Genomic DNA, 15,595 nt, shown 5'->3' with positions numbered 1-15,595 from the left:
AAATAGCTCAGATTTAATCCAGCGAGAAGAAATCTAATTTATTCTTAACATTGTCCTAGAATGAAGCCCCGATTCAATACTTGATGCTTGACCATTAACTGTCTTTCAGTTAGTACTATGTCTCCAAGAGGCGGTCTAGCTCACTGCCAGCTGTAATAGAAACAGTATCCTCTGTTCTTCAACAGCTGAGGGCCCAATGCAACACTCAAGCAGCACACCACTAGAAATAACGAACTGAAACACCCCTGTACAGTCCTTGGAAAAGCATCAACAGTCTTTCTGTTCTAGTCACAGGTCATCGTCATAGGCTAGAAATGGAACCCTACCCTGCTGAGCCCAGCAGTTCTGGAGGCTGTGAGTCTGTCAAAGGCAGTCACCGCCTGGGCACTGCTAGACTGACTCTCACACTAAGAGGTATCCAGATTTAACCTTGGAAAACACTGAAAACACAGCATATGATTTTTAGAAAAATAAAGTATTAAAAAAGTTTGTTTCCAAACAAATTCTAATTCCATTGATAGTATTGTGTAAAAGTGTGTGAATCTATATAGGTCAATCATAACCAATTTTCTAAAAAATCCAAATCAATGTACCCAAAAAAGGGTGGAATGAAAGGAAGAGGAAATGGGTAGCCTATCAGCCCTGAACTGGAACCAAGAAGGTAAGAGCGGGATAGAGAATCACATCTTCACCTCAAATTACTCTGTGTACCAACGGATGCAGGAGTCACAGAAGACAATCCCAGTTAAAATAATAGCTCACACCCACTGCTTACTTTTAGCCAGGTGCTGTTCAAAACACTTCATATGTATTAACTCATTTAACCCTCCTAACAAACCTGTGAGATAGACACTGCGCCCATTTGACAGAAAACTGAGGCATAGAGAGGTTAAGTAACTTACACAAAGTTATTGCTAGTAAGGGGTGGAGCTGGGATTTGACCCCAGGCTGCCTGACTCCAGAGTCTGCACTCTAACCTCTATGCCATGCTGTATCTGAGAAGACAAAGAAAACAGGCAAGAATACCTATTTAATGCAAAACAATGCAAACATTTTATTCTTATATTTTGACCTTGATCTCTGCATCTTAACAAGTTTCCTATTTTTATTTTAGCTGCCCTTATATAATCACAATTTTGATTACTCAGTAGTACAATCAGTTCCAAATAAGCTATCATCAGGAAGTAGAGAGGTAAACACTATAATGGACGGAACCTAAGGTGCCATCAGTTATAAAAAGCACCATTATTTTATGCACCATCAAAGATAAAAACGGCTGCCACTTAAATGCCTTCATGACAGCGAAGTGTGACGAAGTCCTTCATGACAGTCCTAGGAGCCAATGCCTTCATGACAGTCCTAGGAGACACATGAATCGGTCACAACAGCTTCTTGTAGCTCCAAAATGTCTCATTTATGTTGAGAAATAGAGCAATTCACCCTACTTCCAGGTGCACTGCCTGGCATGCAATAGATAATTCTTTGGCATATTTCTCAGCAACAACAACAAAAAGCTTAAAACACCTATAGTATCTTCCTTTCTGAGGTCCCATAATGCACTTGATTGTAGCTTTGCAAGAAAATTTGAAACTGTAATCATTCCTCCAATGACAAATATTTTACTTCACATGAAATCAAATCTGTACCCTGCTGTTCTATTTCTGTGCCTTTCTTCATAGTTTTTTCGATCTTTTTAAAGCCCTTTTAAATGGCAAGTAAACTAACCGTGCGGTACCAAGAGTGCCTATAACCCGACTGCCATGACGGCAGGAACAGCTATGACTAAGCCCACACATGTGTAGACTATGATAACTACACCACATGTGCTACTTGGATGATAGTAAATGTAAGGACCACCTCAATTTCAGAGATCCCAGAATGCCAAATAAATGCTAATCAATGAAATACGGTATTGAAATGATAAATAATTTACTAACCATTACATTTGGCTGTGGGTTAAAGTCCCACTCCTCTGTCTCCACTTTGTAACAGGTAGCAGTGGACATTAACACATCTAGAATAATACACTCAGGAAAGGAGAATAAACTCTTAGTTTCCCTTTTTTAAAAGCTATTGGGCAGAGATGACAGCTACATAAAATCATTTTGTACGGTGTCAAGAACGACGTTATATTCATCTTACCTCCTTCAAGAACTCTGGTCCCTTCCTATTCTCTCCCCCTCCCATGTTGAGGGAACGAATGAGCCTGCGAAGGAACAGGACTTACTGGCTTTACCTGGTATTTCTCACCATGTGGTTTCCTAACTGTTTTAAGTGAAATTCCTGCCTCTGTAAAGGCAAGAATCACACAACACACTACCTGATTTGAATTAGCCATAGGACAGTGCTATTAACAATTGTAACTAACACTTACTGAACGCCTTTCTGTCAGGAACCTTAGATGCCTCACACACACATGTAATCCTTGGAACAACCCTAAAAAAGTTAAGAATCATTATCTTCATTGTGCAAATTAGAAAACTAAGGTTTACAAAACCTATTTTGTCATCAAATGTCTTGAATTAAAAGATTCAAAAATAACTAAGAGTCTGAATACCAAGTTTCACAAGGATTAAGCTATGCTAGTGATACACATAAACAACTGCTATGACATGACTCAGTCTTATAAATATTTAGGTAAACCTAAATTCTCACACAGACAATGCAAATCCTGATCAGTACTATATATGACCTAGTTAATTTTACCACAACAGACAAGCTAAGCTCATTAGGATCCTACTGTATTACTAACTCACAGTTTCTTCTGGAACTTCACAGGAAGCTGATTTAAATATTAACTTCACCCTAACTGTGATGCTAAATATAAAGTACACACCCAACATGAGACAAGACAAAGCCTGTGCTCCAGTCATAATGAAGTCAAATAACTGGCAAGAGCCAACATGTTTGCATTTCCTTAGCTAAATACACATTATTTTCATAAAACAAAGAGCACTCTCTTTTCTTGCCCAGAGGCAGTGAAAAAAGACAGGCACACACAAATCTCTAGAAAGAAGGAACTCAAGCTTTCCGACCTCAACTACTCCGTGGTTTTGGTGCAAAACTTCTCAGGACTGAGGTTTTCTTAAAGCAAAGACAATAACTCACCTTATAGTAAGCAATAAACAGGATTAGTCACCCAGTAAAACATTAAACTATGAAGTTTTATAGTCCTAATCCTACTGCAACTAAATTAAAACTCTTTGATCAGCAAACTAGTGAGATTACTAATCTCACAATCTTCAAATACCCAGTTTAGCACTGTGATGAGGCGCTTTCTAGATTATTCCATTCCTTCAAACAGAGATGCTATTTTCATCATTCTGATGCACACATTTCCTGATCTCAACTATTTTTACAAAGCCATTTCTAAATTTAAAACTAAGTACATAATTGATAAATGTTACTTTACTCCAAAGAACTACCAAGGTGTACCTAATAAAATTCCCTCCAAAGTTAAAGATCTGATTTTCTAATTTTAAAATAAAACTTAAATACCCAAGGAAAGCAAAGGAATAACTTTAGGAGTCAAAGAAAATATACAGCAGCAACTCCAGAAACCCAACCTACACAACAGGGTCTTAACAACACAGTCTGAGACTGCCGCTAACCTTTCCAACTTCCATGAAACAAGGAACAAGTCCACAAAAGCCCTGGTATTTTTTCACTTTTTCTCCCAGCAACAACTCCATGTTGGTCCAATTTACTCATAACGTAGAAATCTAAAGTGCCTTATGACTCTACAATTGACAAATAGCATTTTTTTAGTGGATGAAACTAAATCCCCCAAAATGGGCTACTTGATAACTTATTTTAATGGTGCAAAAATTAGGTACGTGATGAAAATCACTGCTTCAGTTCATCAACTGGCTTAAAGTTTTTAAAAAGCATTAAAAGTTTTTAAAAGTTAGCCAATTCCAAATGGTATAGAGGGGTTTAAACTAAAATTAAAAGCAAGAAAAAAAAGTACTAATCATTATTTACTCAAATTTTTTCATCTTTTTTTTTCACATTCACTGAGTAGGAAATTCTAACAGCACAGAAAGATATAAAATGAAAGGGAAATTTCCCTCTTCCTCCCATCCAGTCCCATTTCCCAGAAGTAACCACTATGAATAGTTTCTGACATATCTTTCCAGAAATGGTCTATGCACACAAATATATTCTTTCATACTATACATCATGTCCTGCACCTTGTTTTTTTCTTACTTTTGAATACATTAAGACAGTATTTTTTTCATTTCTTTAAATACATATGTGCCCCAACTAAATACAAGAAACGAGGCCAGGAAACTGTTACAATAAGGTCTCATAAAATGTATCTTCAAAAATTAAAGAAAATTCAGCAATCTACTGCTAAGGTTTATTGAGAAACTAAGAAAATATGGGAAAAGATATAAGAAATCAAGTTTACATGGTTATAGTTTTAGAAATCTAACAGTAAAATTTTAAGTTATTATTAGATGGGCTTCAGTGTGTAGTTTCCATTTTTGATAAATAACAGGGACCAGAGAGGTGATGTGGGATTGGATTATGAAGGGTTCTAAATGTCAAGATGAGTTTAGACTTGATCTAATGAACAATGAAAAATTATTACAGGTTCCTCAGCAGGGAAGAAATATGAGGGGTAAAAAAGGTACTTTAAGGGGATTCATCTAGCACATGTCAACAACTAGTTTAAAGTGGGATGAGCCTAGGGAAAGAAAGCTTAACCATGAGTTACAGGGCTACTGAATAAACCAAGTGTGATGAGAGAGGTAGGAAGCTGGCAGGAGAAATGGAAAGGTAGAGTATACTCTGCACATCTCAAAGAATGAAGAGATAAAGCTTAGCCAAATATTTGAAAATGGATGCCTAAGAGAAGGTGATTGACGAAGACATGAAAGGAAACCAGTAAAAACCAACCAATGTAACATGCCACACTAACAGAATGAAGGGGATAAAAACACAGTTATCTTGGTCGATGCAGAAAAAATCCAACACTCTTTGATGATAAAAACAATCAGGAAACTAGAAAGAGAAGGTCATTTCCTCAACATGATAAAGAGCCTTTATTAAAAAAAAACTCACAGTTAACATCATTCACAATGGTGAAAGACTGAAAGAGTTCCCCCTAAAATCAGTATGAATATAAAGAAGTCCACTTTCAACAATGCTGTTCAACATTATACTAGAAGTCCTAGCCAGAGCAATTAGGCAAGAAAAATAAATAAAAGGCACCCACACTGGAAAGGAAAAAGTAAAACTATCTCTATTCACAGATGACATGATATATAAAATCCCAGAGAATCCACAAAAAAGTCACTAGAGCTAATAAATAAATTCAGCAAAGTTGCAGAGTACAGGATCAACAGGCAAAAATCAGTTGTGTTTCTATATAGCAGCAATGAACAATCTGAAAAGGAAATTTAGAAAACAATTACACTTACAATAATACCCAAAAGAATAAAATACCTAGGAATAAATTTAACCAAGAAGGTGAAAAACTTGTACACTAAAAACTACATAACACTGAGAAAGAACTTAAAGGCAACCTTAATAAATGGAAAAACATCCAAGTTCATGGACTGGAAGACTGTATCAGTCAGGGTTCTCCAGAAAAACAGAACCAATAGGGCACATGTGTGTGCGAGTACATGAAGAGACCCTGTATTCCTAGTTTCCTGTGTGTGTGAATTAAGAAATTTATTATTAGGAATTGGCTCTTGGGATTATGGAGGCTGAGAAGTCCCAAGATCTGCAGTTGACAAGCTGGAGAACCAGCCAAGGGTGTCATTCCAGTCAGATCTGGAAAGCCTGAGAAGCAGGAGAGCTGATGATATAAGTTCCAGTCTGAGGGCAGGAGAAGACCTGCACCCAGTCAGGTAGGTGAAGTTTCCTCTTACTCAGCCTTTTTGTTCTATTCAGGTTTTCAACTGAAGGGGTAAGGCCCACAGATACTAGGGAGGGCAATCAGCTTTATTCAGCCTACCAATTCAAAAGCTAATCTCATCCAGAAGCACCCTCGCAGACATACCCAGAAAAATGTTTGACTAAATGTCTGGGCACCTCCTGGTCTAGTCAAGCTGACACATAAAACTAATCATCACAAAGATTTAACATTGTTAAGATATCAATACTACCCAAAGTGATCTACAAATTCAGTATAATTCCTATCAAAATTCCAATGGCCTTTTTTGCAGAAATGGAAAAGCTGATCCTCAAATTCATATGGAATTTCAGTGGACCCTGAATAGCCAAAACAATACTGAAAAAGAACAAAGTTAGAGGACTCACACTTTAAGATTTCAAAACCTACTACAAAACTACAGTAATCATGACAGTGTAATACTGGCATAAGGACAGGCATATGGACAAATGAATAAGAATTGGGAGTCCAGAAAAAAACCATACATCTATGGTCAACTGATTCTTGACAAGGGTGTCAAAACCATTTGATGGGGAAAAAATATTCTCTTCAAAAAATGGTACTGGGGGTGCTGTAGGGATAAGATTGATGGTGTTTAAGAGTACAAACTTGTAACAAGTACTAAAATAGTCACAGAGATTTAATGTACAGTTTATTGAATGTAGACAATAATATTGCACTATAAGTACGTTATATAATAAATATCATTACAGGAGCAAACATATTATAATATACAAATTTACCAAAGTAACATGATGTACACCTTAAATTTACACACACCACAAACAAAAATGGTGCCAGGACAACTAGATATCCATTTCCAAAAGAGTAAAGTTTGACCCCTACTTCACACAATATTCAAAAACTTACTCAAAATGGATTAACAACCTAAATATAAAAGCTAAAACTATAAAACTCTTAGAAGAAAGTTAAAGGTAAATCTTCATTATCTTGAATTTGGCAATGGATTCTTTTTATATTATACCAAAAGCACAAGCAACAGAAGAAAAAATAGGTAAGTGGCACTTCATCAAAATTAAAAACTTTTGTGCATCCAAGGACATTATCAAGAAAGTGAAATGACAACCTACAGGATGGGAGAAAATATTTTCAAATCATAAATCTGATAAGGGTCTAGCATCCAGATTATATTAAAATTCTTACAATTCAAACCACCAAAGACAAACAAACCCAATTCAAAAATGAGCAAAGGACCTGAACAGCCATTTCTCCAAAGAAGAGATACAAATGGCCAATAAGCATAAGAAAAGATGCTTAACAACATTAGCCATTAGGAAAATGCAAATCAAAACTAAATGAGGAAGTGAGAGAGTGGCATGGACATATATACACTACCAAGTGTAAAATAGATAGCTAGTGGGAAGCAGCTGCATAGCACAGGGAGATCAGCTCGGTGCTTTGTGACCACCTAGAGGGGTGGGGTAGGGAGGGTGGGAGGGAGACACAAGAGGGAGGAGATATGGGGATATATGTATATGTACAGCTGATTCACTTTGTTATAAAGCAGAAACTAACACACCATTGTAAAGCAATGATACTCCAATAAAGATGTTAAAAAAAAAAAGCAAAAATGGACAATAACAAGTGTTTGGGGAGGATGTGGAGAAACTGGAACCCTTGTGCGTTGCTGGTGGGAATGTAAAACGGTACAGCTGCTGTGCAAAAGTCTGGCAGTTCCTCAAAACATTAAACATAGAATTACCCTATGATCCAGCAATTCTACTTTTAGGTATATACCCAAAGGACTGGAAGCAGGTACTCAAAATATTCGTACGTGAATGTTCACAGAAGGACTATTCATAAAAAACAAAAGGTGGGAACAACTCAAATGTCCACCAATGGAAAAACAGATAAGATGTAATAGATACATAGAGTTGAATATTAGCCATTATTGAAAGGAATGAAGTACTGATACATGCTATAACTTGGATGAACCTCGAAAACATTAAACTAAGTGAAAGAAGCCAGACACAAAAGGTCACGTACTATACAATTCCATTTACATGAAATATCCACAACAGGTAAACGCAGAGACAGAAAGCAGATTGGTGTTGCCAGGGGGAGGGGGGAGGGGGAACAGGGAGTGACAGCTTAGTGGGTTTTCTTTTGGGGTGTTAAAAATATTTTGGAACTAGATAGAAGTGGTGGTTGTGTAATACTGTGAATATACTAAATGTACACTTTAAAATAGTTAATTTTATAGTATATGAATTTATTCAACTGAATAAAAAGGGAAAGCTTTGCACAATCGTGCACACACACATACACACACACACACACACAAAAGAAGAAAAAAGACACCAGGAAAGTACTAACTTGGGCTGGAATATTGAAAAAGGAAATATGTGTTTAGGACATCTCAAGTTTAACCTGACTACCAACCATCATGCAGCAGCTGCCGGCACCTATTCAAGCAGATCTTTAATTTGGCTTTGAATGTCTGGTATTTTGACCTCCCTTTTGATTATAAAGCCTTGATGGTGGAAATAGCACTAAGTAGCCCAGATTCTTAGCACACATTAGCCTCTAGGCAAATTTCAACTTTCTTGAGCATCAATTTCCACACCTGGAAAATAAAGTATACCATAAGCCTTGACAGCACTGGTGTGACTATGAAATGAAGTAATGCATACAGGAATTGTTACTAAAATGAAAAAATGATTTTTAAATGTAAAATATTGTGACCTGCCCATCTAACAAAACTTATCTAGAGGTTGTAGTAAAAATACTGATATCCTAGGAGAAAACTGCCTGTGCTATGGTTTTGGTTTTATCACTTACTAGCTGTGTCACTTTGCAAATTCTACTTCCTAGTCGCACTAAATTTTACTTCATAGGGTTGCTATATGGGTTCAATGAGAATAAATGTTAAAGTGCTTCATAAATTGTCAAAAAAGTCTGGATGCAGGACAAGTACAAGCTGGCTACAGCACACCCAAACTTCTGCATTTCTAACAAACTCCGAGGTGATGTGGATGCTGCTGGTCCATGGACCATAGTCTGAGTCGCAAGGAAGCAGAAGTCAGTGAAGGTGCCTGGGGGTTAGGCTCGGATAAGGAAGATGTAAGAAAACCTAGGCATGTGAGGAGAGACATCTAAATCAGGGTTTCTTAAGCTCAAAATTATTGACATTTTGGGCCAGACAGCTTTTTGTTTAGGCGGGACTATCCTGTACACTGTAGGATGTTTAGCAGCATCCCTGGCTTCTACTGGAGCATTCTCCCCCAGTAGTCACAATCAAAAAGGTCTCTAGACACCAATGATTTAGATCCATCTCTAAGAAATGAAGGGAGAAGGGAAGGGTACCTCTTCCATTGAGAGAAAAAGAGATGATGAAGAGGGGGGAAAAAAAAACCCCAAATATGAGACAGAGAGCTCTTAAGGTATCAGCAAGCTCCATTAAGTAGAAAGGAAGGTTATCTATTTAGAAAGAGTGCAGGGAGGACTGAAAGTTTAAAACATCAGGAAGAGAGTTCTAGAGAGTAATAGAAAGGATCTGACCCAAAACAGTGGGTCCACTGACTAAGAAGTAGGATCAGGGATTTCCTGGGCTCCTTGGAGTCAGAAGTGCCTGGGTTCAATCCTGGCTGTACCATTGACTAGCTTGGTGACCTTCGGCAAATTATTTAACAAGAAACAAGAAAATTTCCTGGAGTTGTCATAAGTACTGAGATAATATATGTTAAATTCGGAGCACAGAGTGTGGCATATAGTACATGATCAATTAATGTTATCTACTACTATTATCAGCGTCATTATTTTCCTTGAAAAATGTTTCACTTGGCTATTGCTTTAAATTTCTTGGATGAAACAAAACACATGGAAAGATCTTGCCTGGTGAGGTGTTACTTGTCCATGTGTTTTATAAATTTCCTAAAAGTACTGTGTGAATAGGAACTGTTTGTAGCTGGAGGCATGAGAGTTGTGGAAGCCAACCAAGCATTGACTTATTGATGTTCCAAAAATCACAATTAATGAGACAAGGTAAAAGACGGTGTAAAGCCAAAAAATCAAAAGAAAGCATTACATTTTCACCGAAACGGACAGGTTTTCACAGGGCTTCAGTTAGCAGAATGTGTGATGAGCCCTAGTATAGCTGCCAAGGACCACAGGTTTCTAAGAGCCAACCTGACTTCAAGTTGTTTAACCTACAATAACAGTAAACATTGCTGCTGGTTTTCATCTAAGTCAAGAATTGATTGAAATAGTACCCTCTTTTAGACTCGAGTACATACTGAGAACATATTTCAAGAGTACTACATTTTTCTTGCACTCAAATCTTGGATGGCTATAATGGGTTCTGCCTGTTCCATGTACAAATGACCAATAATGGAAAGGAAGCATTCTAGGTTTTAAATAGATTCTGAGTGTCAGGGGAGGAGCGCTCCCCTCAATTAGAGCAATTAAAGATCCTTTAAGGGCAATGTAGAATGCTTCAGAGAATTCAAAATAGAGTCCATTCTAACATGAAACTTATGAAGATTAGGAAGAAGATATTAAAATCTTTCCTCTGAGATGTGAAAGGTAATTTCCTCATATAGGACTCCTTCAGCCTAGCCTGCTAACTTCAAGCATTTTACATTAGCAAAAACAAAAAGGGCAAACATTATCAAGCATTCCAAGCTTATCATCTGTCTGTATGGGGCGAATCACTGAGAAGAACAGTAAATGTCATCACTCTGCAGGTTGCCAGGAGTCAGGGTCCTCCAGCTAGCCACAGCCACTGGAGTTCCAAAGCTTTCCAAAAATAGCTATGACTTATATACAAGTGTTCATCAAACACCTCACATATGAACTCTTAAACAGAGAGTGCTGAGACAGTGGTCACCTATCAAACTGCGGCAGAGGTAAATGCAGCTGCTGCTGACCAAAAGGCACATGGTGTCAACCAACGAATTTAAATGACTTGCTCTCCCTTAAAATAGTCTCTTCTCCAAATCAACATGACTGTCTCAAAGCTAAGATTTTCCCACCTGTTTTTAACTCACTGTCCTAAAAACAAATAGAACTGATCTCTGAAACCAAAGAAAATCCTGACTCAGGTTCCAATAGGCATTGGTAAACACCTAACAATTTTTCTATTACAAATCAGCACATGAAACACCATCTGCCTATTTTCATTTTGGAGTCCACGACCCGGAGGTATCTTTTACTACAGGAGTTTAAAAAGTAAGTGCGGTCGCTTTACACACTATTGGTCTCCCGAGTGCCTGAAGAGGAAAAACAAAAAGGCATAAAAGGTTTCTCACGTGGAAGTCTCTGACAGCTCTGTACTGTAAATATTTTATGAAATTCCTCACTTCCAAACTCGCATTTAAATACTTGGTACAGGGTTCCAATTCTGTCCTGAAACAGCGCAGCACTTGACGGGTGACAGGTTCTTAAGTTATAACATTCCAAAGTAACATTAGCAGACATTCTCAAATTGCCCACTTCCCAAGTTTTTTTCGCACAGACATTAGCCGTTTGATTTTCTCTCAAACCAGTATTCTTTCACTCTCACCACCTTAGCCCAGAAATCCTCGTATTGATTTCAATCTTCTTAGATAACAGAAAAGGGAAAGCATTATCAGCATACCTTGTATTCATCGCGCTGTTCTGTTCCTCCCCCTTCCTTAAAAATCTAGAGTGATGAATGCAGTAATTGGGAAGGCTGCTTTCTGCTTAAAAAAATAGGGGTGTGTGTGGAAGGCATGAAGTGGTAACAAGGACCCCTGGTCTTTCACACGGTGTAGATAAATCCTGCCTTTAACTTAGATAACTTCGGGCTGCTTTAGACTCTTAGAACAGCACTGCCCTAAAACGGATTCGAAAACAAAAACAAAAAACAAAAACCACCAAAGCTGCTGCCCCTTTCGGAAGTTTCTCACCCTCGGTGGGGGGCCAGGAGCGCTCTTCTTAGAGATCCCTGATGCAGACAGCCCACGTCCAGCCCTTTATATTTGATTTTCCAAATTAGCTAATCTCCCTCGAACTTCAGCCCGTCCCCGAACCCGAAGAGAGTCCTCAATCTCTGCGACCGAGCCTTGCAGAGACTTCACCCTCCTCCTCGAGCCCCGGGGCTCACCCCGGCCGGCGCGCCGCCCTCTCCCCAGCCGGGCCCGGGCGCCCTCCGCAGACCCCTCCCGCCTGGCCCCGAGCCCGAGCCCCGCAGGCCCGCCCGCCCGCCGGCGCCCCGCGCCGCTCCCGCCCGGGCCCCGCACCCCCTACTCCCGCGGGACCCGGAGCCAGCCCCCCGGCTCCCGCCCGCCGCCGCGGGGCCCACCGAGCCGTGGCGGTCGGCTGCTCCGGCCGCGTCGTCCTGCTGCAGCTCCGCAGTCATGGCCGAGGCGCCCCTCCGCGGGTCACCCGCCTCCCGCCGCCGCGGCCAGCCCAGCCTCGCCGGAGGAGGAGGAGGAGGAGGAGGAGGAGGAGGAGGAGGAGAAGGAGGAGGTGGAGAAGGAGGCCCCGCCTCCGCCCTCCACCCCGCTAAGGCCCCGCCTCCGCCCCGCTGCGCGCCGGCGGCTCAGCCCACACGCTCCGCCCCCGGCCTGCGCGCGCACGCCAAGCGCGCGGCCGAGGGCCGAGCCGCTCTCTGCGTGCTCCCGCAAACGCCGGGATATGACCCGGCGCCGGTCACGTGACCCCGGCCCCGCCCGCGCCTAACGGTCAGCGTCTGCGCCCGAGCGGTGTGTTCCGGGCGGTTGACGTCCAGGAAATGGTGCTGTGGAGTGTGGACCCTGTTTTCCCAAGTCTCCTTCTCTGCCGTCGTCTCTCAAACCTGCGCATTTCTAGGACCCACCACCGGCTCAAGACTCCTCACGGACGAGTTCAGGCTGCTCCCCATTTGGGGAACCTGTCTAGGGACCGCGTAATAGAGGGTTTTCCGCCTGGCGGTGGAGCCATTTCCAAGTCTAGTGACACGAAAAATTTATCATGCTTGAGAAAAGGAAAGGCGGAGGCTGAATGGAGTGGTCTGACGGGTAAAGCTAACCAAGCGGACCAGAGCCTGTATTCACTGATGCTCAGGGAAGTGCCCTAACACCGACCTGGGCAGGGGGAGCAAGAATTGCCCAGTTTTCCCATTTTAGATTTTATGGCGTTCAAACTAAAATTTTATAGTGTTTTAAGTTTGAGCCAGATGCTTATGATGGCACATTAAGAGCTAAGGTGCCCTCAATTGGATTGTGTTTTCAACAATTTGATGGAGATTGTAACTGCTAAACTCTGTCTCACGTTTATTCACATGTATCGCAATGACAATCCACTTGGCACACTTTGGGCTGGTCCAAATCTGTGTGGAGGCTGGGTAGGGAAGGGCCTCTTTTAGAGGGTAGTGCTTATCTGGTTGCCCTGCTCTAGCCCTTGGGCAGCACCTTCAGTGTGAATTTTATGTGGATGGTGCCTTTCCTGTGCGCCTGGCATTGTCGTCCGTGTGATTGTGATGTTTCACCTGCAGGCGTTTCTAGTCTGCATGGGAGCACAGGTTGAGGCATAAGGAAACAGATACAGATCAGGTGCAGCTCCAGTGGGAGACCCGATTACTCTCAGGAGCCTAGACCACGACTGCTGCTACTTCCTTCACCTGGAGATTCAGGGGGTCCCCTTTCCCTGGCAGGTAAACTGGCAGCGTGATCATAATCTTCCACATTAGCAGGCTGTGTGTTTATGTCTGATGGTTGTAGGACTCTTTATGCTTGTGACTTTGACTTTTTTTTTTTTTTTTTTTCTCCTGGGTAATCAAAACGTGTGTTCCTGGCCTCAACCTGGGGGTCATAGCAAAATAAGTTGATTTCTCAGTCCACTTTCTTTGCAGCATTGCATACTTCTACATTGCTAGAAAGCTCTATTTCCGTGTGTCTTTACCATGTCTCTGGAGCAACTTGTTTGCCTTTGCACATTCATTTTAGGAAATTGCTTATTTAATGTGTTTAAATGCGGTGGAAACCTGTAACTCTTGTTTATGAAATTTTCTTTAAAAGACCTCCAGAGACCTTCTACACCCATATATCTGAACGAGGTATGCATAGCCATTTTGTAAATACAGGCCCCTGAGTTTTGATTAAGTGTCTTTCTGCTATATGGTTCTAAACAGGGCTCCAGATCTAATAAATTTGTTATAATGTGAGAGCCGTAGATCTGGTAAATCCTCTTAGCCCCCTTGGGTTTAACTACCACTTGGTCCTGGACGTGGTAATCAGCTAGAGACCCCCTGTCCAACCAGAGTATTTAATGAATACTCTGTGTCATTGCTTGGCCATCAGTTGGCAATCTTCATGGTGACCAAATATCAAAAGTAGGTATCATGGAACATCACTACAGAAAACCCCTTCTCATTTGTCCTTAAAACCATACTTGAAGGCTCCAGAATAATTGCGTTATTAGTTGATAATCATTTCAAGAATATTCAGGAAAAAAAGAAATAATAACAAGCAGTAGCAAATAATTGACTTGTTTAAGAAAGGAATCGTTTCCAGAGTATTTTCCCAAAGAAAAAATTTCCTCTCCTGGAAAACTTCTTGTCCCAATGCTAAATTATTTTCTGAGTCAATGAATTTATATTTCTGCCTCTGATTTACCTCAATTCCAAAGTATAGTTTGTTTTAATGAAATGATCCCATTTCAATGTTATTGAATACTGGTGTGGAGCTTGTGTGGGCTAAATGAGAATGAAGGGGAAATGTTCGGAAAGGAAAAAAGGGAAAAGAAAGCAATGTATACTTATATTTCTTCTCTGCTTCACTCCGTGAATAGTTTTGCCACTGGCTTTGGAGCAACTGGATTTGAAAGCTGATGGCTGAGGCTGACTAACAGGTGTGACTGTTGTTTGCGCTATGGATTCCTTTCCAGGAATGATCTAGACAGGAATGTCCTGAAGAGCCAGCTTCTCAGCAGTTAGGAAAATGGCCTTTCTTACTATGGAGGAAAGAATATGGGTATTTCTGTTATGGCCCCTAGATGAAAGAGTTAGATGATGTGTAAGGTTAAATATAGGTGTTAAAAAGGTTTCAGAAAAGGCTGTCTTTTGCTAGTTGAAAAACAAATGTGTTTCCAACCTTTCTGAAATGTGTACTATGGGCAATGTAGTTTGTGGAGAATTGAAACAACTTTCAGTAAAGTTAATGAGTTCATTTTAATTTGAGAAATATTTGGCCCTGGTATTCAAAATAACAACATCAGGTTTCCTTCCTTTTGTTTCTCTAGAAAATATAGAGAAACACTAAAAAAACAAACAAAAAAAAGTACTGAAATCTTGGGATTCAATTTTCCTTTTATAAAAAAGTGAAAACAACTTTAGCCTCCAGATGGAAAGGTAAAAATAAACAATTAGAAATAAGTCCATTTTTGCAAACTTGATTTTTGACAACATTGTAACCCAGTGGGGATAAGATGGACTTTTAGTAAATGGTCCTCAGTTCTTCATATAAAAATTAGTTTTGGACTCTTACATTATAAACAAATGTAATGAAAGGCTTAAATGTAAAAAAGCAAAATTTAAAACTTTTGAGACACTTCATTGGGGAGTCTCTATCCTTAGGGCAGAGGGGAACTTTCTTAAATCAGAGACAAAAGCACAGTCCATAAAAGAAAAGATTGATAACTTAAATTACATTAAAATTAAGAATTTCTCTTCATCAAAAGGTACCACAGGGAAAATGAAAATATCAACAAACTGAGAGAAAATAT

The 15,595-nt window shown here is 40.1% G+C and overlaps 2 protein-coding genes across 5 annotated transcripts in view; one reads left to right on the top strand and one right to left on the bottom strand.

The window, feature by feature from the left end:
• USP28 (ubiquitin specific peptidase 28) overlaps nucleotides 1–12,300 on the bottom strand; it is a 56,075-nt gene extending 43,775 nt beyond the window's left edge. For 3 of the 4 annotated variants that reach the window (XM_061203871.1, XM_061203868.1, XM_061203869.1), the window contains exon 1: nucleotides 12,195–12,300. In XM_061203871.1, coding sequence (XP_061059854.1) covers nucleotides 12,195–12,251 — 57 coding nt within the window. In that variant the 5' untranslated portion in view covers nucleotides 12,252–12,300. Of the gene's footprint in view, nucleotides 1–902; nucleotides 996–11,507; nucleotides 11,536–12,194 lie in introns of those variants that run through there. The other variant, XM_061203870.1, reaches the window with a different exon arrangement.
• Nucleotides 12,250–15,595, top strand: part of HTR3B (5-hydroxytryptamine receptor 3B) — a 70,135-nt gene continuing 66,789 nt past the window's right edge. Inside the window, exons 1-2 of the mRNA XM_061203672.1 lie at nucleotides 12,250–12,309; nucleotides 12,403–12,548. Coding sequence (XP_061059655.1) covers nucleotides 12,250–12,309; nucleotides 12,403–12,548 — 206 coding nt within the window. The remainder of the gene's footprint in view (nucleotides 12,310–12,402; nucleotides 12,549–15,595) is intronic.

Source organism: Eubalaena glacialis, chromosome 10 (assembly GCF_028564815.1).
Source record: "Eubalaena glacialis isolate mEubGla1 chromosome 10, mEubGla1.1.hap2.+ XY, whole genome shotgun sequence".
Classification (NCBI taxonomy): domain Eukaryota; kingdom Metazoa; phylum Chordata; class Mammalia; order Artiodactyla; family Balaenidae; genus Eubalaena; species Eubalaena glacialis.
The sequence above is the reverse complement of the archived record's forward strand: the minus strand, read 5'-3'. Positions and strand labels throughout refer to the sequence as shown.